The sequence below is a fragment of the Leptopilina heterotoma genome, unplaced genomic scaffold (genome assembly GCF_015476425.1).
Source record: "Leptopilina heterotoma isolate Lh14 unplaced genomic scaffold, ASM1547642v1 Lhet_21, whole genome shotgun sequence".
NCBI classification, from domain to species: Eukaryota; Metazoa; Arthropoda; class Insecta; order Hymenoptera; family Figitidae; genus Leptopilina; species Leptopilina heterotoma.
The window spans coordinates 1,571,588-1,595,043 of NW_025110925.1; the positions used below are offsets into that span (position 1 = coordinate 1,571,588).

At 31.2% G+C, this 23,456-nt stretch overlaps 1 protein-coding gene across 7 annotated transcripts in view; it reads left to right on the top strand.

Annotated features, from left to right (window-relative positions):
• LOC122501477 (potassium voltage-gated channel protein eag) overlaps positions 1-23,456 on the top strand; it is a 97,453-nt gene that overhangs the window by 39,216 nt on the left and 34,781 nt on the right. For 2 of the 7 annotated variants that reach the window (XM_043610973.1, XM_043610977.1), the window contains exons 3-11: positions 2,668-2,768; positions 5,331-5,463; positions 7,583-7,594; positions 14,306-14,574; positions 14,808-15,107; positions 17,638-17,906; positions 18,279-18,544; positions 18,669-18,954; positions 19,096-19,459. In XM_043610973.1, the coding sequence (XP_043466908.1) occupies positions 2,668-2,768; positions 5,331-5,463; positions 7,583-7,594; positions 14,306-14,574; positions 14,808-15,107; positions 17,638-17,906; positions 18,279-18,544; positions 18,669-18,954; positions 19,096-19,459 (2,000 nt within the window). The remainder of the gene's footprint in view (positions 1-2,667; positions 2,769-5,330; positions 5,464-7,582; positions 7,595-14,305; positions 14,575-14,807; positions 15,108-17,637; positions 17,907-18,278; positions 18,545-18,668; positions 18,955-19,095; positions 19,460-23,456) is intronic. The other 5 variants (XM_043610975.1, XM_043610978.1, XM_043610976.1 and 2 more) reach the window with 3 other exon arrangements.

Genomic DNA, 23,456 nt, shown 5'->3' on the forward strand with positions numbered 1-23,456 from the left:
AATATTTCAGGAATAATAGTTTTAAAAATTTTGGGTCTAAAATTTTATTTGAAAAAAACAATCGACGTAGATTTTCGTGTTTTATCGAATTTAAACTCTGACCTTCTATTTGGCATCTGTATTCTAATCGCAATTGGATATCGTTTTGTTTTCGATAAGGTCGGATAATTTCCTAATGAGAAAATAATTAATAAAAACAAATCAATGGAACGTTGCTCACAATTCCTGTGGATTTATAGAAACATTTGATGAAATTAATTGTCTCACAACCCCAACGACAATAGAAAATGATAAAATGAAAATGATTGTTTTTCTCGGATATATCCAAAGCATTATCTATACTTATCCGTTTTAGTTAATTGCAATTTGCTAATTATAAATTACTTCTACATTGCTTTGCACAAAGCAAAGATTATTTAAAATACAGTTAATAAAGACTTTCCGCATTCTTCAATTTGTATTTGTAAATATATTCGAAGAGAAAAAAAATTGTTTAGATAAAAAATGTTGTCTAGTATAACGAAATTGTTCCTGCAGTATTTAATTAGGTAGAGAATTTTAGAATTTCAAAAATCACGTCTGAGTGAATTTGTGAAATAGGAGTGAAATTTGAAAATTCAACAAATTGATATCTATGATACTGTTAAGTATTGAAGTACAAGTTGCAATAGTGATATTTTTTAGTTGTTGTCATTACAGAGTGATTGGACATTTGTTTGGCACTCACAAAGTTACGGTTTGCAAACGCATTCATCGCGTGACTGACGCAATTAACGAGTGTTTAATGTTAGATTGAATTCGACTTCCATATGAATCAAAATATGACAAAATTTCAAAAGAATGAAAAAACAACAGGTATGCCCATTATCAATGCAATTACTGATGGGAGCCACATTTCAATTTTTCCTCTTCCTTATGGCTGCAGAGACTTTATTTATCGAAAGGATGTGCATTCTTTATACTTCATAGTCTCATTCATTTGTAACCTCTCTTTGGACGTTACATTTTTAACAAGGTTCTTCTCATTGAAGTGAGTTTGCAATTCTTTTTTGTGGACATTTCATTTTTACAAAATGTATATTTTTACTGAATTGAAAATGACATCTGATTCAAATATTAAAAAGTTTACTAAGTGTGGTAGGGACATTGCACATTGTGTTCTAGATGTAAACTTCCTTATCACCCGAGATGTGCAATGCAGACCTCTACTCTGCCTGATCATTTGTTAAATGTAAGCCAAGGTTACTGTCCTCATCAGCTCCTTCTCAGTACTCACAATCTTCTGTTATTTTGAGTGCATTATCGGCGCCATAAAGCAATTAACACAAACTGTCTCTAAATATTTTACCACAATATCGGAGAATTTCGTGGACATAAATGCCAAACTTGATGACACGCTATTCTAGACTCACTAATATGGAGGTAAGAGTGGTTGATTTGACTGATCGACTTGCTGTTGTTGAGGAGAGACTTGACAATTATGAGGCGGAATGTTCACAAATAGTTAACCCAGTACTCGAGACTAATGCCTGCATCAATGAAATTGTTGAACGGTCGGAAGGAAAGTGTAATTTAGTTTTTGGTTAATCTTCTTGAAGGTGAAACTCCAAACGAAGACTCTAAGACCTTGAAAGCTTTGGTCATCAACAAATTTAAAAAGTTTACTAAATCAACTGATATTTATGCAATTCGAACATTCAGAATTGGTGTTAATGAGCAGATCTCTCAGACTTTATTGACAGCTATTCACAGGTCAATAAAGTACTTATTATTACCCTTGGGCAGTAATAGCCTCTTGCAATTAATGGCTTGTCCCATTAATATTCAAATAAATAAAGGGGTCATTCACATATTACGTATATTTAGGTATTGTAAGCAAAGTATCACACTTTAACAAATTTTTTGTACTAAAATATAGAAAAATTATCACACACGTGAGAAAGGGTCTAAAATGCCTCAAATATCTATCACGTAATATGTGAATGATCCGCTAAATAAAGATTGGAATCATATAATTGATCCTGAGAACAAGAAGAAGAACAACTTCTTTCTAGAGTTTCCACGATCCGGGACCTGGGGGTTTTACTTGACACAGCCTTAGATTTTAAATCTCACATTTTGAAACACAAGTTAACATTTCAAGCAGCCAATACAGCTACTGTTAATAAATCATGTTATTTTCAAGTAATTAATTTTCCAAATATTGTATTAAATACATCAGCAGTTTATGTACAATTGTAATGGAGTCGTTAAATTATTGCCACTATCGCATTTAAACTATGATCTCGAATAGACAACACAATTTGGAAATTCGATGTGACCATCTAAAATTACCACACTGCGTGTTAATAAAAACATTTTGAAACGATCATTTCATAATGTGCTAAACTTTATGGATGCATTAACTAATTTTGTTTCTAGTAGGACTAACTTTGACATTACATATATATATATCTGTAACCATTGCCCAAAATCATAACTATTTCACATATATTTTAATTTCCCAAATAAAAAAGTTCACAGAATGTCTACAAACTTTTTACTTGAATCACTTTACCCACTCAATAGATATTTAAGTATAAATTAAACCTGATACCCTAGAATAATACAATCAATTTCTTGTTCTAAGCAATAAAATGTTTTGAAAATTTTTCTTTCTGATTTCAGCTGACAGCAGTTTTTTATTGGCCAACGCTCAAATAGTTGATTTTCCAATCGTTTATTGTAACGAAAGCTTCTGCAAAATCTCAGGATTCAATCGCGCTGAGGTATTATATATAGTTTTTTTAAAATAAAGTTATCATATAAGAAATATTAAAATTATATAAAAATATAAGAACTCAAAGCCAAAATTTTTTCACCTAAAAATCTTATTCAAATAATTTAATAAAATACCACATAAATAACCATCATAAAATGATTTTATTTAAACACTTTTTAATTTTTAAACATTAAAATAATATTATTTGAAATTCACTGTTTTTACAATCTAATAAACATAGGTTAACAAGGTTTCAAACCCGAACAACGAAAACGTGTTTCTAACAATACGGTATATTTGAACGCTGAACTCGAATCAAGAGTCCGTTTTTTCACTACATGTCAGGTTGTTGAGATAATTGCAATTTTAATGTTTTGCTACTTTAAACAATTGTTACTGAAAATCGAAATAATATGACTTAGAGGAAAACAGGTTTTTGGGATCGCTGATTCCGAATTTGAAGTCAGATTTTAAAAATTCAAAATGGCGGATCCAATATGGCGGACAAACATATTAGAAATCTAACGGATTTACTTGAAATTTATTACTTGGAGGTTTTTGGGGTTTCTGATTAGGAATTTGAAGTCAGATTATAAAAATCCAAAAAGGTCGGACGAAAAATATAAAAAATTTAATGGATTGGCTTGAAACTTATTACTCGAGTGTTTTTTGGCTTCCTAATTACAAATCTGAAGTTACATTTAAAAAAATTTAATACTGGATCCAATATGGCAGACGAAAAACAAAAAATCAATTAGATGTACTTGATAAACTCATCACTCATGGGTTTGATTGCTGATCTCTATTACGTGAATGGAATCTAAACCAATATAAACGACAAAATTGACTGCACTTCACTTTTAACTGTTGATTCTATTTTAAATTAAGTATTTTTATTTGTGTTTTATTTATCTCAAATCTGAAAAAAGATTTAAAAAGAACTAGGGTCTCAAAATTAACGACTATAAAAGTTGTAATTGTGGAAGTTTAGTAATTTTATAGTCAGGATACGGAATCGTGTGTGTTACTTTAAATTGTCAGTAGATTCGTATAAAATATGGTCTTTTTTTCGTTAAACTATAATCAAATTGATTTTTTATTTTTTCGTCCGCCATATTGAATCTGCCATTTTAAATTTTCAAAATCTGACCTTAAATTCGTAATCAGCGACCGCAAAAACCCCCGAGTAATATATTTCAAGCGAATGCTATTAATTTTTAATTTTTTTCCGCCATTTTGTATCCGCCACTTTGAAATTTCACGTATTAGAGAAAATCTAACGACAGATTCAAATTCAGCGTGAAAAAATACATTCAAGAACATTTTCACTTTTCCGGTTTCAAAAGTTGACCCAAATCTGTTTTCCTGTGTAATTAACACTAGAATTACTGATGTGACAATTCGTCCTGTTGCGCATTTTAGTGCTTGTACATCTGCCAATAAAAAATATTCAGAGGGATGAAATTTCTTGACGAGTTAAATCTATCTAGCAAATTTCAGCACATCATCAGTATTAGAGATGTGACCTGGCAACACGTAGAATTACTTAACCGAAAATTTTGTTTCATCATAATATAGCATAAAAAATAAGTTTTATTAAATAATAGATAAAAGATTTTTTTTATTTTATTTTTTTTTTATTAAATAATTAAGATAGTGCAAAGTTAAGTTAACAAGTTAAACACAAGTATGTTTTTGTAAGATATGCAAACACATAGCAAAATATAAAAAGAAAATTATTATAATTTACCAAACATGACTAATATGGGGTGTTTTTAGAATCGCTGCTTACGAATCCAATGACAAATTTTAAAAATTCAAAATGGCGGATCCAATATGGCGGATGGAAAATTTAAAAAAGTTGAGTTAAGCTTTTGAAAATGACTACTTGTGTGTTTTTTGGGTCGCTGATTTCGAATCCGATTTCAGTTTTTTAAATGTTTTCAAATTCAAAATGGCAGATTTGACATATATTGAATCCGCCATTTTGTATTCTCAAAAACTGACATCCGATTTCTTATTAGCGACCCAAAAAAAACACCGAATTACAAGGTTCATGCAAATTTAAATAATTATAAAAAATCATCCGCCATATTGGATCCGCCATTTTACAATTTGAAAATTTTGCAAAACTTACGTTGGATTCGTAATCAGAGAGAAAAAGTTTAGTTAAATTTAAATAAATTTTAGTTTCTGAAGAGGGTAACCGCACTGACGAAACATGATACTATTCTCAAATAACCTGATTTTGTTATATTTATCAATTTATTACAAAAAAGTGGAAATAATAAATTAATTAAAAACTCACCGAATATAAATTATTTGCGATAAACTTCTAAATTTTTTAAACACTTTTTATTATTCTGAATAATAAATACAAAATATTCTTGATTAAAAATTGACACTGATGATTTTTCCAATTTTGAAACATCTATAACTCTTTTTGTGCAAAATGGAAAAAATCGAATCTTGTTGAAATCTTTAAGTTACTGATAAATAAACTGATAATGTTTTCTGCCTGAAAAAATTTTACATTTGATAAACGGACTACATAACAATGAATTTTTAGGTAATGCAAAAGTCCTGCCGTTGTGGATTCATGTACGGAGAACTGACAGATAAAGAGACTATTACTAGAATTGATGAGTGCTTAGAGGGTCAGATTCCAGATCAGTTTGAAGTTTTGCTGTATAAAAAGAACAGTAAGTAAATCATGAAAACATTATCCTAAAAGAGAATTTTTTTTATTTCATATTCTTTGGTTGCTTTTAATACACATATCTCATAGAAAACTAAATTTACGATCATTTCAAAAAACTAAGAATTTCTTTTCTCTTATAAGTTTTTGTCATTTTTGCTGTTATCCAATTTTATTGATTAGTTTTTAAAGTATCATAAAAAATGTTTTATTTAAACAATTTAAAGTTCATGGATATCATATTACTGTATTAAACAGAATAATTTTATTTATTCAATTTTAAGTATATGTTACCGGCTAAACTTATAATCATACTCGATTTCACAGTATGCAATATTTATTTTAGAAAATAAATGCATTTATGCCATTGCACACATTACTAAAAAATTTATAAAAAATTTTATTTCCTGTTAACTGCTTTACCATTAATTATTTTTTATTAGCTTTTGAAGTTATTCTTTTCTTTAATTTCTTCGAAAATTAAAAAAAAAGATTTGAAAAAAACAATTTTCTGAGAGATGAAATCGTCACGGTGAGATGGAAGCGTATTTTTTAATGACTTTGCAATAGGAAATCTTCAGATAAAAGCAAAATACGGTGTAACATTTTTGTTTTATTTTAGAAATGTTTCTGTTTCCAAACAAAGAATTTTCTCACTTTAGTTACTAACTTTTAGTATACGAGTTCTTTAGTTGTACTGTACTTTTTGCTGCAATTGACGCAATTTTGTAAAAAATTAAACATATTCTCTGGATTGTAGTGTAATAAACACATACTGTTAATAAAATTTTTAATTTTTTTTTATTTGAACCAAAAAGAACAGCCAAAGTATTATGGGCATTTTGTGACTGTCTCACTATAAAAAGAACTGTTTTATCTCTCTACATGAAGAAGAAAACATAAAGCGCCTAAAAATAATGCTTATTTCGAAACATAAAAAAATGTATCTACTTTTTAAAAGGTAAACAAGATTTCCTAAATTCTTATAAACGTGTACTAAATATTAATCTATCAAAATTACAAACACACAAAAAATTAATTTTTATGGTTTTACTGGTAACATATAATAAACTTACAAAATTTGGTTGCATTTCACTATAAAAAGAATTAACATTAAAGCACTTCTATAAGTCGATTCTGTAACTTTTCCACTTCCCACTTTCACTTCCCACTTTTCCACTCCCACTTTCCTCACATCACTCTCACTTCCCACCTTCTACTTACCCACTTTCCACTCTCACTTGCCACATTCACCTCACAACTTTCACTTTCTACTGCCCACATTCACTTCCTACCTTCCACTTTCTACACCCAGTTTCCACTTACCACTCTCACTTTCCACTTTCACTTTCTACACCCACTTTCCAGTTTCACTTCCCACCTTCCAATTTCACTTTCTACACTTACTTTCCACTCTCACTTCCCACCTTTTACTTTCACTTACTACTGCCCACATTCAATTCCCACCGTTCACTTTATACATCCACTTCCTACCTTCCACTTTCTACACCTACTTTCCACTCTCACTTCCCTCCATCCACTTTCACTTTCTACACTTATTTTCCACTTTCACTTTCCACTTTTCAACTCTCACTTCCCACCTTCCACTTTCTACTGCCCACATTCACTTCCCTCCATTCACTTTCTACACTCACTTTCCACTTACCTCTCTCACTTTTGTTTTCCACTTTAAACTTCTACTTTACACTCTCACTTTCTACTTTTCCATTTCACACTTTTCACTCGCACTTTCTACTTTCTACTTAACACTCTCACTCCCCACCTTCCACTTTCAACTTCCTACTCTCGCTTCCCACCTAAAGTGGGAGTAGAAAGTGAAAGTGTATAGTGGAAGGTAGGAACTGGAAGTAGGAAGTGAAAGTGGAAGGTGGGAAGTGAAACTGGAAAGTGGGTGTAGAAAGTGAAAGTGGAAAGTGGGATGTGAATGTGGGATGTGAATGTGGAAAATGAGAAGTGGAAGGTGGGAAGTGATACATAGTGGGAAGTGGGAAAGTTACAGAATCCGTCCCGATTTAATTATTATTTTAATAATTTATTCGACGATTTTAATAAAGAATTAGGCATTCTAAGTAAATAATAAAAATAAAATAATTTTTTTAAAGGTGCTCCTCAAGGTATGTGTTGCACAAGTTCAAGCAAATCGAATCTGTAAGTCATCCTCGATCTCATGCATACAATAGGGTCGCTATCTTCTGTGGTTTTAAAATCTCAACTATCAAATCATTCAACAATATTCAAATAATTTAAGTAGACATAGTTACATAATAACGTAGCCTTGTGTATAAATAAATTCTCATTTTCCATCTTCACAATTTAAGTTTTATTATTCTACTTTATAACCCTTCTAAATGAAAAAGATCAACATGAATGAAATTGAGGGTCCTTAGTGTAATCTAATATCTAAGTAAGGACATCGAAATCATTGTGTCAATCTTTTTCGTTTTCAAGATTGCTCTTCATACTGCAATTTTTATTTAACACAATTTTTAATAAATTTTTTAAATTATAATATTTTGTATATAGCTCAGCTTTATCTTTTAACTTTCATGTTTTTATATTTTTAATAATAATATTAATGTCTTGTAATTTACATTCTTCTTTATCTTTATTATTTATGATATAATTTTTTATAACAACACTCGAAGCTTTTTATACGCACATTGACAAATGTGATAATGATATTATACTAATCTGAAACAACAATGGCTTTATTGGAGTCATTTATGGTTTAAATGTCCTTTTTTAATTATATTTGAATTGTACAAGATGTTTTAAGGCTTTGACTTCCAAAGTCAAACATTTGTCCCTAAGCTGAACGTTCCCTTCCGAAATAAAAAAAAATAAAAGAACCTTCATATTTTCCAAAGAAAATCCTAGTTAAAGAAAGCTTCTTGACTTATAGTATTGTTATTTTCTCTCTACTTGAGTTGGACCTCTTAGCTCAAAATTTGTTAACCTACTTATAACCTTTTCATCTCTATTAGAAATAAAAAAATTTAAAAATTTTTACATAGTTTGCTAGGGTGAAGGAACCAGTTGTCGAGTCGACACCAGTTTTCGAGTCTTGGTGACTATTTATGTCTATAAATAGTAAATTATATTAAATACGTAAAATAAAATAATATAACAATATTCCCAATTAATATAGTTATTCATAAAAAAATGTTTTATTTTGTAATGTTAAATTGTTTTTCTTAAAAAAAATAATTTTATATGCATTACTCACGAAATCAGAGGAATGACACCATTTGCTATTTTCATTCGTAATGTGACTTGTGTTATTTAACTTCTAAGTACAGTTTATTTTTTAATATTTAAAAAACTTTTTTAATACCATTAAATTCTGAAGAAAACAAAGAGTATCTAACTGTTGATAATTACTTTATATGACTATTTATTAGTTTAAATAAAATTAATACTCGGTAACTGGTACTGAATTTTGATTGCTCTCCAATTGTCGATTTGTTGACTCGAGAAATGGGTTTGGCATATTTTATTATTTGACACCATTTTTCGATTGTCAATTAAAAACGTAAGCATAAATATTATCTGTCATTTTCGTAGGTTAATATATGGTTAGGTTTTTGTAAACATCTATTAATTAATTTAATTTTCTAAATACTTGAATTTGGATAAAAAAATTTGTATTGAAGAATTAAATTCATGGAAATTTTGTAAAATTATATTTAGAGTAATTAAATTTGTTATATATACAGTTTTTTTTTAAATTTCTATTATGTGACAAAAAAAACGACAACTGGGTCAAGAAATCGAGCAATTGGTATCTGAGCCTCGACAAATGGTATTTTACAAACAATTTCTTTTATATTAATTATTTAATATATAATTTATTTTTTTAACGAAATTTTATCAAGTATACTAGCTTAGATACTCCTCTTACTTAAATTATATTTTTTAATTTACATGGATGGTTTTGATTGTGATTAAAAAATGTGTAAATGTTGAACCTCACTATTTCCTCGACAAATGGTTCCATCACCCTATGTAAAAAAGTAAAAAATTATAAAGAGTTTCAAGTGTACAGAATATATAGTATTTTTATATAAACTAAATTGTATATTAATCTCCAGTAGGTTTGCTTATTTTATGAAACATTAATAGAACTTTTACAAATATAAATAAGATCTTTTTTATTATAATAAATAGTTAGTGGTGCAATTTTAGGTTATTCGCTGAGAAATATCCGTTTAATAATAGACATTTTCTAGTTATGATTAAACGACTTGCTTTTCATATATTATAATTAGTTTTAAAAAATTTTTAATCTGTACTGAAAACATTTTTATATCTTATATGCCCGCATGTAATATTATCCAAAATAGCTCAGTTTGTAAGAAGAGATAAATTGGGCCCCATGTCTGCTTTCCATTTTCTTATTATTATAAAAGAAATAATGTAAAATAAAGTCTTCATAATTTTAGTAATGAGCGAGGCTTTTTTTGAAAAATCGACATGCTTGTAAGGCATGTCAAAGTCGATTGGATTTTTGCATTGAGTTTCAATCGCATCGACTTTGACATCCCCTTAAGACATCCTGAGAGCATTTAAAATACGTCCAAGATATGTCCTAAACACGTCTAAAACCTATTTGTAAATTGTCCTAAAAATATTTAGTGTTATTTTAGAACGTTGTTAAAGGAAAAGATATGATTTGAACCTAGTAATTAATTAGAAACACAATAATAACAAAAACCCTTATTTAAAACAGAAGAAAACACAATGATTTACTATTTTCAGGCTTGATGTTAATGACAAATGATCCTTTAATAATAGTTCGCAGATGATATGTCAGAACCTCGATAGTCGTATAATTTCTGACTACGTCTATGCGGATCCATAATACGGTATTAGATGACTCGATACGGAGACTGGATCTAATTTTCACCACCAAAAATAAAAACTAAAACAAAGTCATTTCCGGACTGCCTGCACCAATGAGTTTAATCTTTAAAAATTTACTTATTTTTTGACAAGATAAATGTCCCTATAATATTTATGAAATTCTAAGGATGCAGTCACATGCGAACCGAAAATTTCACCCTTCCTGCTGACATGTAACTGCACACTAAAGCTTTAACTAAAACAAAGGTCTTAAATATTGTAGCGAGTTTTTTATTTCTTTTGTGGAAATTTCTACCTTTTCGCTACAAAAATATTGCCAATTTCTTTTGGAACTTGAATTATACCATATACTGCACACACTTTCTTTCAGTTAAATTTATGTCATTCATGTTAGATCTACGGTCTTCTAGTCTTCAGAGAAAGATATTGTCCAGTCACAATGATTTTAATCCAAAAATTCCTGTTTTTAACGTTGATGAAGAAGCAACAGGTTTCCAATGAAATTGAGAAATTGGTAGTCATCGTCATCCTGCCCCAGCAGTCAGTGGACCACACCGAGGTGGAAATTACCACCCAATGAAATGGAGAAATAGTTAGTCATCATCCTATCCCGACCCTGCGTGATTGTTAGATAGGGAAGGAAAACAACTATTTATTAATAAAACTTAAAACGAATTAACAAAACTTAAATTATTCTCGATTATGACACTCGGCAAAAACCGCGTCACGACTTGTCGGGAACCCGCAAATAAGTGTCGAACCATCTGATTGTCCCCAGTAGGCTTCCTCATTATCAAATAGTTTTCTTGTTTTTCCTTCGTTATTTTCAGAAGAACCCTTATTCTTATCCCTACGGAACAGCACCTGAAAGAGACTAGGAAAGGGTCGCTGACCATGTGACGTATGCTAACAATTAATCATGCGTAAAATCATTTAAATTCTGATTTCACGAAAACCACAGCTCCTCGCACGCTGATACGAAAGAAAAATACAAGAGACTTGACAACAAACGAAACAGACCTGTGATAAAAAAAGAGACAAACAAACGCCTCTCTAAACTCTAAAAATGCTTCGCCTACACATGGAAAATTAGGAAGAGTAAGTAACAAAACACTTCGTTACAGTCGATGATTCTCTACAGCTGGATTTTCCGACTCAAGCTCATTAGAATCAAAATTCTTTGAATTCGTGCCTTCTAATTGTGAAACTAATGGTTTTGGTACAGCAAACCAATTTAATGTCTGCTTACTAGAATTCATAAAATCTGAATCGCTAAAATGGTCACTACAAATATAAAAATTGTGAACCTGGTCGAGAGGAATGTCGTCGTCGATTATTTCTGCCCTTAAAGCATTGGGGATATCATTTTCGTTAGACGAGCTGGGTCGTTAATAGTCATGACCGGGCAAGAAATCAATTTCAGCAAAAACATCTGAATTGAGATGACAGATTCCTGAAACTCGAAATCCGCATGCAATATTTGAATTTGTTGCAGCTAAGGGCAACGCTGAGGTAACGATCAAAAGAATGTCGAATAGCTACATTTTAAGCAATTATTTTTTTTACTGATTCCTTGATATTAAAAGATGAACATCAAGTTCTAATTTTAATACCCTGAGAGGGCAATTAAACCACAAGGAAATGAGTCCAGATTGTTTAAAATCTTTACACGGATATCCGTCTAAAAAATCATCAAAAGTCATCTAAAGAAGAAAGAAGATTAAAAATAGACTAAAAAAAGTCTATTTGACGTCTAACCATTAAGTGTACCATTCAAAATTCTAGTAACATAAGTATTTGACAATAGTAGTTGGACAACAATTCTTTTATTAAAAAGCCTTAGCTTAGACACCAAATATAGCTGCGTTCCCAGAAGGAAGGGAAACGATCTACAAGGTTCGTTCCATATAATTTGAGAATGGTTTCACAGTCCAGACTATCAATTACTTGAGAAAAATTGTCCCAATGAGGGCGAAACAAGCTGATCAGTCTATCCCAACAATGCTTAGGAGAACGCGAATTGTCCATTTAGTGATCTTTGCTACCCAGGATATTAACCGTCATCTCATTTAGAACAGAGTCCATAATTTTATTGAAGAAACTACAAATAAAGACAATCCAAATCTGTGGTAAAAGCTTATAAAAGTCAATGGAAATGCAGTCCGATCTAGGAGCCTTCCGACTTTTGGATTTCCTCATGCTGTCAACAATTTCCTCAATGCAGCTAATGTCCGCACAGAAATTCTTTGCCCCTCAGAATTTGTACTAACTTTGCAAGCTTCTACCACGTCTTTCTCGCAACTGAAAAATTATTTCCCCTTCCCTGTACAAGACTGAACTAAGGAAGGGAATTTGGCGCCAGAAGAACAATCAAAACAAACTTAAGGTGAAGGACGAACAATTTAAATAAAAACTTAAATAAAACAATAACGAACGAGAAACTAACTGGAATCGTATTTAAACAAATTTTATTTCTCTTTCGGAAGAGCCATTCTCTATAGTCCACCTTGCTGAAATCCTCTTGTTGTGGAATGGATTGCGGGTATAGAAGTACAAATGTTGGGGATGCAAAGGGATTAAACAAACGTTAATGGCTGTAGTGGATGTGGTCACAATCTAGTCGACGTCAGGCATCTTCATATATATTATTTTTTTTGTTTACAACTAAAAAATCTAATCTGTACAGATGTACTCTTTAATCGCATTGTAATCAAACTCATTAAATTTTGCACAGTAACTTAGTAGTCCAAAAGGACATCTTTTAGATGGTGAATTAAAATTGTTATGTAGTAGATTTAAAATATTCCAATCTTCCTAACTTGTGCTATGTGTAACTCATACTTAATTTAATGGAAAGAAATCTGGAGTTAATTTTGCTGGATCACTATAAGATTTATTTCTAATTTCATAAGACGCAATCAATTAGATACAATAATTAATTTGTATATACAAGGAAACTTCACTTCCACGTTCTTATTCTTCTTCTTCTTCTTCTTCTAATTCACAACTATACTTTAAAGGTTTACAAATTTTACAAAAATGCAATAAAAAAGCTTTTTATTTATTCATGTCTATTTTATGTTTTGTTTTTATTTCTTAAACACTTTGCATCATGAAAGAGGTAATAATATTGAATTTAAAGTTTTTAATTTTCAGAACACGAAAAGATTTTTAAATAAAAATTTTAAAAGATTCTTTTCTTACCAAATTTTATATTTCTTAAAAAAAATTTTTAATAATGTGGTTGTAGAATATTGGCCAAAAGTTTAAGAGAAACGTCTAAAAAAGTTCATTAAAATTAAATAAGGTTTGTTAGGTGCTGCAATATTCTTTAACTATTATGTACAATAATTTTGTTTTGTCAAAAATGAAGAACACAAAATAAAATTAGTTACTCTATAAAATAAATTGATAATAATATCACTTTATGTCCATTTATGTGATTGTGATTAATTCACTTACTTAAAAAAAAGTATTGTAGAGAAGGGCTTACGTATTCACTTTGCAGTCACTCGACACGTCCATCTGCAAAGTGGAAATGTATACTAATTAAATTAACATAACCTTCAAAATTTAACAAATTTTAATTTTTTTAAACTGACTTATTTTTTTACAACTAAAATTTTTTCGACTTCAGTAGACATAAGTTTATCTAATTCAAATGCTAAGTTTCCCATTATAGTACTGTTATTTTAGCAAAGTTAGACAAAACATAACGCATTCAATTTTCTATTTAAAGCATTTACCATGATCTCCTTTGCATAATTTGTAGGATGATGAATTTTAGTAACCTTTAACTAAATGCTTAAACCCTACTCTCCAATATTTTTTAAAAAAATAAAGCTTTATTCTACAATTTATTATTGTTCTTTCACTTTAACCATTAGAATAGACAGTAATTGTACAGAGTTATAAAACACTTTACCCATTCGATTTATTAATATAATTTTATTATTTTACAGAAACCCCATTATGGCTGCTGCTACAAATAGCGCCAATAAAAAACGAACGGGATCTAGTGGTCCTGTTTCTGCTAACATTTCGGGATATAACTGCACTGAAACAACCAATCGAAACGGAGGACAGCAAAGGAGGACTTTCCAAGTTTGCCAAACTAGCCAGATCAGTTACCAGATCCAGATCGGTTCTTGCTTCCCAATTCACATCTCATATGCCAGCACTAAAAGAATCAACTATACCAGTTACAACAAAACAATCACATTTAGGTCCTGTAAGTATAATCTATTAATTAGAATATTATCTAATACTTTTCTAACGTGGTGAGCTTTCATAGAATATCCTTTTGAAAACGTTTGTGAAACATTGTTAAACAGTTGTCCTAGAGATAATCTTAGCTTGCCTTTGAGATAATGGTGAAAACACTCAAAAAACATAAGATTCCATAATATAAGCAAAACAAGATAAAGATTTCATAAACTTCAGAAACAATTTAATAATTTTCAGATGATGTCCTTGAGTGGGGATATAATGCCCCAATATCGTCAAGAAGCTCCAAAAACTCCTCCTCATATCCTCTTACATTACTGCGCATTTAAGGCGATCTGGGACTGGATTATTTTATGCCTAACTTTCTACACAGCCATTATGGTTCCTTATAATGTCGCCTTCAAGAATAAAACTAGCGAAGATGTTTTTCTCTTGGTGGTGGACACTATAGTTGATGTGATTTTCTTCATCGACATCGTGCTCAACTTTCATACTACTTTTGTCGGTGCAGGTGGTGAAGTTGTTTCCGACCCAAAGGTACTTATACTTTTCTAATTAAATTTTGTATCGTAAAATAACAGGAATTTATCACTTGGTACAAATAATGATAATGTGGCTGGATATGTCATACCCATCAGTTACTTAATTCTTAAAATTACAATCACTATCACGTTTTGAAACTTTGATTAACTGGAGTTATAGGTGCACAAAATATGACGGAACTATGTGGTAGTGTTTCTCAAATGGTTTTATATGCTACAAGGACATAATCATCGCGGAGGTATGTCATGATCAGCCACATTGTCAAAATTATATTGAATCAAAGACAAATAACCCTCTGGGCACAGAAAAAGTCATTGTTCTAGAAACTATTTGTCTTGTTCCATAACGGCTTAAGAACGTCCAATGTTCTAAAAACGTTTTTTAAGACGTTATGTAGAGGACATGAAACGTTCTAAAAACGTTTTAGGAACGTTTCTAGAACAAAGACGTTTCCGTGCCCTGAGGGAAATAAAAATAATTTTTATTACATAAACTTTTTTGTAATGCAAGATATTAACATATTTTAACAAATTAACTTGATATATCAACATTTAGAGGCAATTTTATGGTATGCCATGCCCAACGCATACTCGGTGTAACAGTTTCGCATCATACTTTACTGTGTACTACATGAAAAAATTAATAAATAGTTGTAGCACGTGAAAGTGAAGATTCAAAAGAAATCTTTGGATAGTAAGTAATTTTATAGTTTGTATATAGTTAAATTTTTGTATGCGAACCTATCCTATTATTGTAAAGATTCTATCTTATGCTCCCCTAGATGTCCTATAAGCTATTCCAAAGACAATTTCTTTAAGAATGCCACCTAGATTTTCTTAAAATTTCACCTAGTAGACTATAAAAATATAAACTTGAAGAATATTAAGATTAGAAGAATAATTCCATTGCTTATTTTGATATTCTCATATACAACACAAATTAATCTAGCTTTGAACCATTATCAAGCGAAGTTTCAAGTTTCTTATTCAATGTAACTTCTTTCATCATATTAGTATAGTAACCTTTCAAAACAATCATTGCAAAAAAGTGTTTTGCTGAGAATATTTATAATGGACAGACAAAACATTACATTAAACATGTTGTATATCAAATAATATAGATAATACATTTTCAAAATTGCTTAACATGAAATATATCTAAAAATATTCATTTCTAGTGCATTTACAGATTTGTAAATTTAATGTTATTTTTCTTTATTTTTAGGTAATGTCTTCGAATGTCTTTTAGACGTCTTTCGGACATCTTTTGGGCCAGATATAGAATGGCTTATAGGCGTCTTTTAGTTGACTTTATGATGTCTCCAAGTCATTACCACCATTGTACCCAAATTTCCGCGCACAAAAAAGTCGTATCCCTGTGCTCAATGGAACATGTAAGCGGAATCGTGAGTCGCAGCGAATTCCGTATCCCCACCATACCATCTACCTAATCCTTTCCCCTCACGACGTCATGTCACAAGACCTTTTTTCCCTTACGATGGATCACCATGGATTCACAATAGGTGGGAACTGTCCCCCACTCTACCTACATAATGGTCACTGACCTGACGATCAAAGGAGTCAGTTGAGGACTACGCTTGAAGTGCTGCGGATGTTCTTATTTTATGATTGTTTCGTTATTTAATTGTTATATTTCTTTTTTGTTTGTTACACTGTTGCGAGTTTCTGCCCTTCAGTGTTAGTTAATGATTCATTTAATTTTTATTTACCACGCTATCGTGAGATTCTGCCCTTCAGTGTTGGTTATTCTTTTATTTATCTAACATTTAATGTGACACGCTGTCGTGAGATTTCGCCCTTCAGTGCTGATTATTCATTTATTACAGTTTACTTATAAAACGTGAAATTCATCTATTCAGTGTTAGATATTAATATGTAAACTAGGTTGGTTTGTTAAAAATTTAACTCTATTTATTTGATTTATTATTAAAATATTTTGTAACTTTTATATTTTATTTCGATAAATATACTTCATTCAAAGATTTAAATACTATCTCGTTATTGACTATACCTATCCTCCAAGACACAGTAAATACAAAAGTTCCTCATTGTTATCTAACCTATAGGGGTTTTTGGATGAACTATGGTTTTTATATACTCCTGCCGACCGGACCAACAGCCGTGGATATCGGTCATTACTGACAAATCTCGTTAACTGTTTTTAAAACGACCTACACTGGTTTTATTGTTGCAGGATTAAATAGTTTTATAATTCGGACAATATACAAGAAGACACAACGTTCTGAGGACGTTCAAGTCCATTTAGACGATTTTTCAAAGACATATTAGGTAGCAAATACATGGACATCCGAATGATGTTCTAGATAACCATTGCCTCTATGCAAACTTGGAAGTCTATGTCTTTTCTATAACTCTTGCCTATTAAATATTTATATTATTTACATTAATTAAATTTCTAATATTCCTATGTGTGTTACTATGACTCTTCTCACTGTCTCTAAAACTATAATACTTTTGATGATAAATTTTATTTCTGTTAACAGGTCATCCGAATGAATTATCTTAAGTCTTGGTTCATTATTGATTTGTTAAGTTGCCTGCCATATGACGTTTTTAATGCTTTCGATCATGATGAAGATGGGATTGGAAGCCTTTTCTCCGCTCTCAAAGTCGTGCGACTCCTTCGACTTGGGAGAGTTGTTCGAAAATTGGATAGATATTTAGAATACGGAGCTGCGATGCTCATACTTCTTCTTTGTTTTTACATGCTGGTGGCGCATTGGCTTGCCTGTGTCTGGTACGTCATTGTGAGGTGATTTTATTCTGTGTGCACATCTTCTATCATCAATACATTGTAAATAATTACTATAACATCTGAATTGTACTCATCTTCTTAATCTTGTTCATTACTAAAATAACTGTACTTTCTTCTTTGCATGCTGTCACGATTCTTCTAAACTATCATTACTTCATATATCATATGACTTAATTTTGTCAACCATCTGTATTTCTAATGGGTTAATTTCTTAATTTAATCTGTTTGATCTCGTTTCCTTTTATTCATTTAAAAATTTACTCTCTGCTGTCTATGAATTGTGAAACTGTTCTAATTTTTATTTTCTTTCGTGGTTAGCATGCAGAAACTTAAATATTCTTTATTGAAGAAAATATGTTTGTTCCAAAGGTATTCGATAGGAAGATCTGATGCGGATGGTGGTGTACAGTATTCGTGGCTGTGGAAACTGGCTAATGTTACTCAGTCTCCGTACAGCTACTTGTGGACCAATGCTAGTACTGCACCAGAACTTGTGGCAGGACCATCTCGACGGACGATGTATGTCACAGCTTTATATTTTACTATGACTTGCATGACATCCGTGGGATTTGGAAATGTTGCTGCAGAAACTGACAATGAAAAGATCTTCACCATCTGCATGATGATTATCGCTGGTAAGAAATTTTTTTCGTAGTTTATTACTTTTTATTACAATTACATTTTATGGAAAATTGTTGACATATCAATTAAGTTACCTCAACACGCAGGCTAAAATAATGAATAAAAATTTTTTTTAAGCCTTGTTATATGCCACGATATTTGGACATGTGACCACCATCATTCAACAAATGACTTCAGCGACAGCTAAATATCACGATATGCTAAATAATGTACGCGAATTTATGAAACTTCACGAGGTGCCTAAAGCTCTTAGCGAGAGAGTTATGGATTACGTTGTAAGCACGTGGGCAATGACCAAAGGCCTTGACACTGATAAAGTGCTTAATTACTGCCCTAAAGATATGAAGGCTGACATTTGCGTACATTTGAATAGAAAAGTCTTCAACGAACATCCTGCATTTCGGTAAATATTTTGGGAATTTTACTCAAAGCGTCAGCATACTTCTTTCCTTCAGCTAAAAATGATTTAATTAATACTATTCAACTAAAAAAAAATATATATATAATTAGATGGTTGTAATTTGAAAAATTGTTCTTTTTTTAGTTTGGCGTCTGATGGGTGTTTACGAGCTTTGGCGATGCATTTTACAATGTCGCATAGTGCTCCTGGGGATTTATTGTATCACACTGGGGAATCGATTGACTCGCTATGTTTTATTGTGACTGGAAGCCTGGAAGTGATACAAGACGATGAAGTAGTGGCCATTCTGGGAAAAGGAGACGTCTTCGGGGATAGTTTTTGGAAGGATTCTGCAGTTGGTCAAAGTGCTGCTAATGTCAGAGCTCTAACTTATTGTGATTTACATACCATAAAAAGAGATCGTCTTCTGGAAGTTCTTGACTTTTATCAAGCTTTTGCCAATTCGTTTGCACGCAACCTTGTCCTTACCTACAATCTAAGACATCGCGTAAGTTTACTTTATATTTTGCGTTCAATAGAGTAGCTCTTTAGACTAAATAAATTTAAATTGCAGCATCGTGCGCAAACTGCGTAAGGCATTTTTAGAAATTTTCAGACCCTCACACATTGTAATACACTAAGTTTCTTCTTGCTCCTGAACTCTCCTGCAAATTTTACTAAAATACAGTTTTTCTTAACTGATCCGAAAAGGTTTTTGTAAAGTAATTAAAAATATAAATAGATATAAATCTAATTTGTATCTAACAAATTCCATACTTTAAATTTGTAGTAAGTCCAACAGTGATCCATTTTAGGAAACTTCCCCGGCGCCAGGTAATTAACAAATAAATTGATGAGTTAAAAATGATTTTAAGTTACCAGTATTACTATGTAAGAAAAAATGATCCAAACTAGAATTAATAGTGTCGATGTGTTTAGGCGTTAAACCGTATGTCCGCGACAATTCAAGAGGAACTGTATTTGAGTGGTAAATCTAGCAGCACGTTTATTGATGTTAATCCATTCTTTCAAAATTCCCCTCTGCTGAAAAGACGAAGAAAATTGGAATATGTTTGAAGTACTGTTGTTTGAAGCACAGTTGTATGACCCTTGTAGAACCATGGTCAATAATAATAATGATTCTATCACTCGGTTTTCAAATTAATTAAGTATTGAAGTCAACCATCACTCCGAGTCAAGCCAATGGAAAAAATTAAAACAATTCCCTTAACGTTTTGAACAGCTTAACTGTCCTCTTCAGAAACGTAAGAATTACAAAGAAATTAAATTACATAAGTATAAATATTTAAAAAAAGAAAGGAAGGGAGAAACGTCCTCGTCTCAACGCATGCGATTAGACACTAATTCACATTATAAGTTTTCAGAAGATATTAGTTGATAGATGAAGTGAATAATAATAATAAATGCTTATTTAATTTGACATTAAATTTTATTTTCGTGTATTATACAACCTTGTAATATGAAGTCAGAATACAAACTAAAAAATTTATACAAAGTAATAATACACCCTGATGCTTTAATGCCTTCCTTCCGGTTTCACGGCGTTTTAAAAAATCGTCAATATTTCTATCAAAAAAATACAGCTGTCGTCTTCAATATAATGAAAAATGAACAAATTTGTAAATACATTTGTAGGAGGGTTTAACTTAAAAGTCTGTACACTAAGGTTTGCTTAAATACATTTGATCGCTGATGAGACTGATGACAGAAGAGTTTAAGCCGAAATTAGGAGTTATATATAGTTGGCTAACTGTTGACCCGCCTTTTTGAAGTGTATGAGTAGAAGTGCGTTTACAAGGAGGGATTTTGATAGTTGTGGGGATTCCACGACGAAAAACTAAGAAAATGTTTCTTTTACTCTCTTTATCACCTCCCGCTGCATCAATGTTTTGACACTCGACATCCATAAGTTCTCCAAATCCACCAATCTCACAGAGTCCCTTTTAACAGCCACAAACAAGTTTACAATAAGTAAATGGAAACAACGAGTAAAAAGTTACAAAAACCAAACTCAGGGGAGCACTACAACACAAAAATACTCCACCTATAAAAATGGACCGAACTTAAACCGTTTAAGGTATTATTAAATTAGTAAGAAAATTCTGCACAATATATATTTTTACCAGAAAGGTATTATTGCAATATTTCTAGTTTTGTTCTTATTTTGACACTCTACCAATTTTGTAAACAAATACTTCTGCAACGAATATAACTGTTGAGAATATATGTATACCCAAAAATAAGAATAATAAACATTTGCTTCAATATTGCTTGTGATTCTTCACTTTTGTTAAAACATTCAACACTTCTGACTGTATTTATCACCATTTTCTTCATATATGGAGACATCCATTTTTCAGTAATACCGGACTGGATCATTTTTTGTAGTACAAAGTTAATCCTCTTCACGTAAGGAGATCGAGGAGTGAGCACTGTCTGACTTATGGAATGAGAGAGATAATCATTCTCCAATAGCTTTACTTTTGGCAAAAGACACTTGTCATTGGCATTTCGTAGAAGAAATTTAGCATTCAATGAAAATGCTATGCAGATGATATTTTTCTTCGTGACTAATTGTTGTAGACATTCTGCAGCTAATCTCTCAACTTTAATAGCTTTGTCTATTAAAGTCTGAACTTTTGGTGAGCCGAAAATTTGCAGCAACCGATAATAGTTTATATTGATTTCAATGTCTAGATCTGATTGCAGTACGTCGTCGATTGATTGTAAGGAGTAGGTGGTTTTCTTCTCCAAACCCATGTCTGTAAACGTTGTATAGATGACTGATGAATATAGAGTGCATGTTACCAATATGAAGAGGAAAATAACTTTTTCTTTTAACTTCCGAGGTTCACGCGGTGCTGATGATCCTAACATAATTTGGATCATATATGTCAACTTTAGATCCTCAGTTTTAATTTTAGCAATTCGCATGAATACCCATATTATCATTGGCAAACTCATGAGACCAAATATATTTAAAATTTTCCAATAATCACTAAATGTGTAGGACTGTTTTGCAAAAATTGGTACAACCAAACATAACTCGGTTTTAGTAATTCCTGTACTCCATTCAAAAATTTTGTTCTCACAGTCTGATAATTTCTGAAACTCCATTGAAATAAAGTGAATTTGTTTACTTATAATGTTCAAGTAAGCACCAGTGCTTTTGCTTTTATTTTCGCAATTCAAGTGGCCCCAATTTTCAGGATACTCCGCTATTAATTGAAAATTCATTATTTCCGACAGAGTTTTTAACTTTGTCCATCCCAATCCTGAATACTCTCTACGACCCATTTTATCCATTGTTACAAAAATTTCTGGCTCATAAGCAATCATGTTTACGGTCAGATTGTAACCGTGTAGATTTCGAGTTTTATCTGGAAACCACTGAACGTTAGGTGAGAATTTCTTAGACCATGAAATATTAGTATGTGGATTATAATAGTAAAGACGGATCTTCGGCAGACTTTTTGAAATTTCGTGATTCACGACACCTTTGAGAGAGTAAATTGAAACTACAGTCGCATCCAAAAAGTCATGAGACCACATTTCACGAAGCAAACTGTTGCATTTTTGCAAAGTTATTTTCTTCGTGAAGATTATTAGAATCTTCGGTCGCGATCGATTTGGTTTAAGATTACTTACGAGACTGAATGGTTTCTTCAGTGAAGAAAAATCCTGATCGTCAGCAATTAGCACAAAAAGCGCTTCTTGTGGGTCACTGATTATCAGTTTTGAAAACTGTTCATCTGCTTCAGCTGAAATTTTTATCATCGTAGCAGGAAATCGCGATACTATGTTTAAAAAAGCATTATCTACAGTGGAAATTTCATTAATTTTATTTTGATCTGTTAAGATAATTACTTGATGCACTTTGGCATGGTTTGTAATAAAATTTGTAAAATGTTGTGACCATCCGATGCCAGAACTTAAATCTTGATTCAGTAGTAAATTGAATAAGAAAATTGACAAGAGACCCGAAGCTTTAATAATCATTGTTTTAATATAATTGACACAGTTGTATTATATTTAAGAAAAAATTTGAATTAGACTGTAATTATTTCTTAAAGATAAGAGTGCCCCCAAACAATGTAAGACCAATTACAATAATACAAAAAAGACCTTCCTTCTCTTCGAAGTATAAATTTATACTGAGACACAATTTTTTCTTATTTCATTTTATGCAGATAAACATTTTTTAAACAACCTTGAGCATACAAATATTGATTTCTAAAATATAAATTCACAACAAATAAGTTAAGTTAACCTTTGATTATATCATAAACTCTTTTTTTGATTTTTAGAAAGATATGTGTAAAAGGTGAAAGAAAAAACACTGTCTTTCACTTTTTTTATAAAATAAAGGACATTTCGGTGGTGTGGTAGGTAACCGTCACTCAGGTCACTTTAATTTAAAAAATTTTTAAACTGTCATCGAATTTGTAGTCAGTGACCCCAAAAATCTCTAAATACTAAAAGAT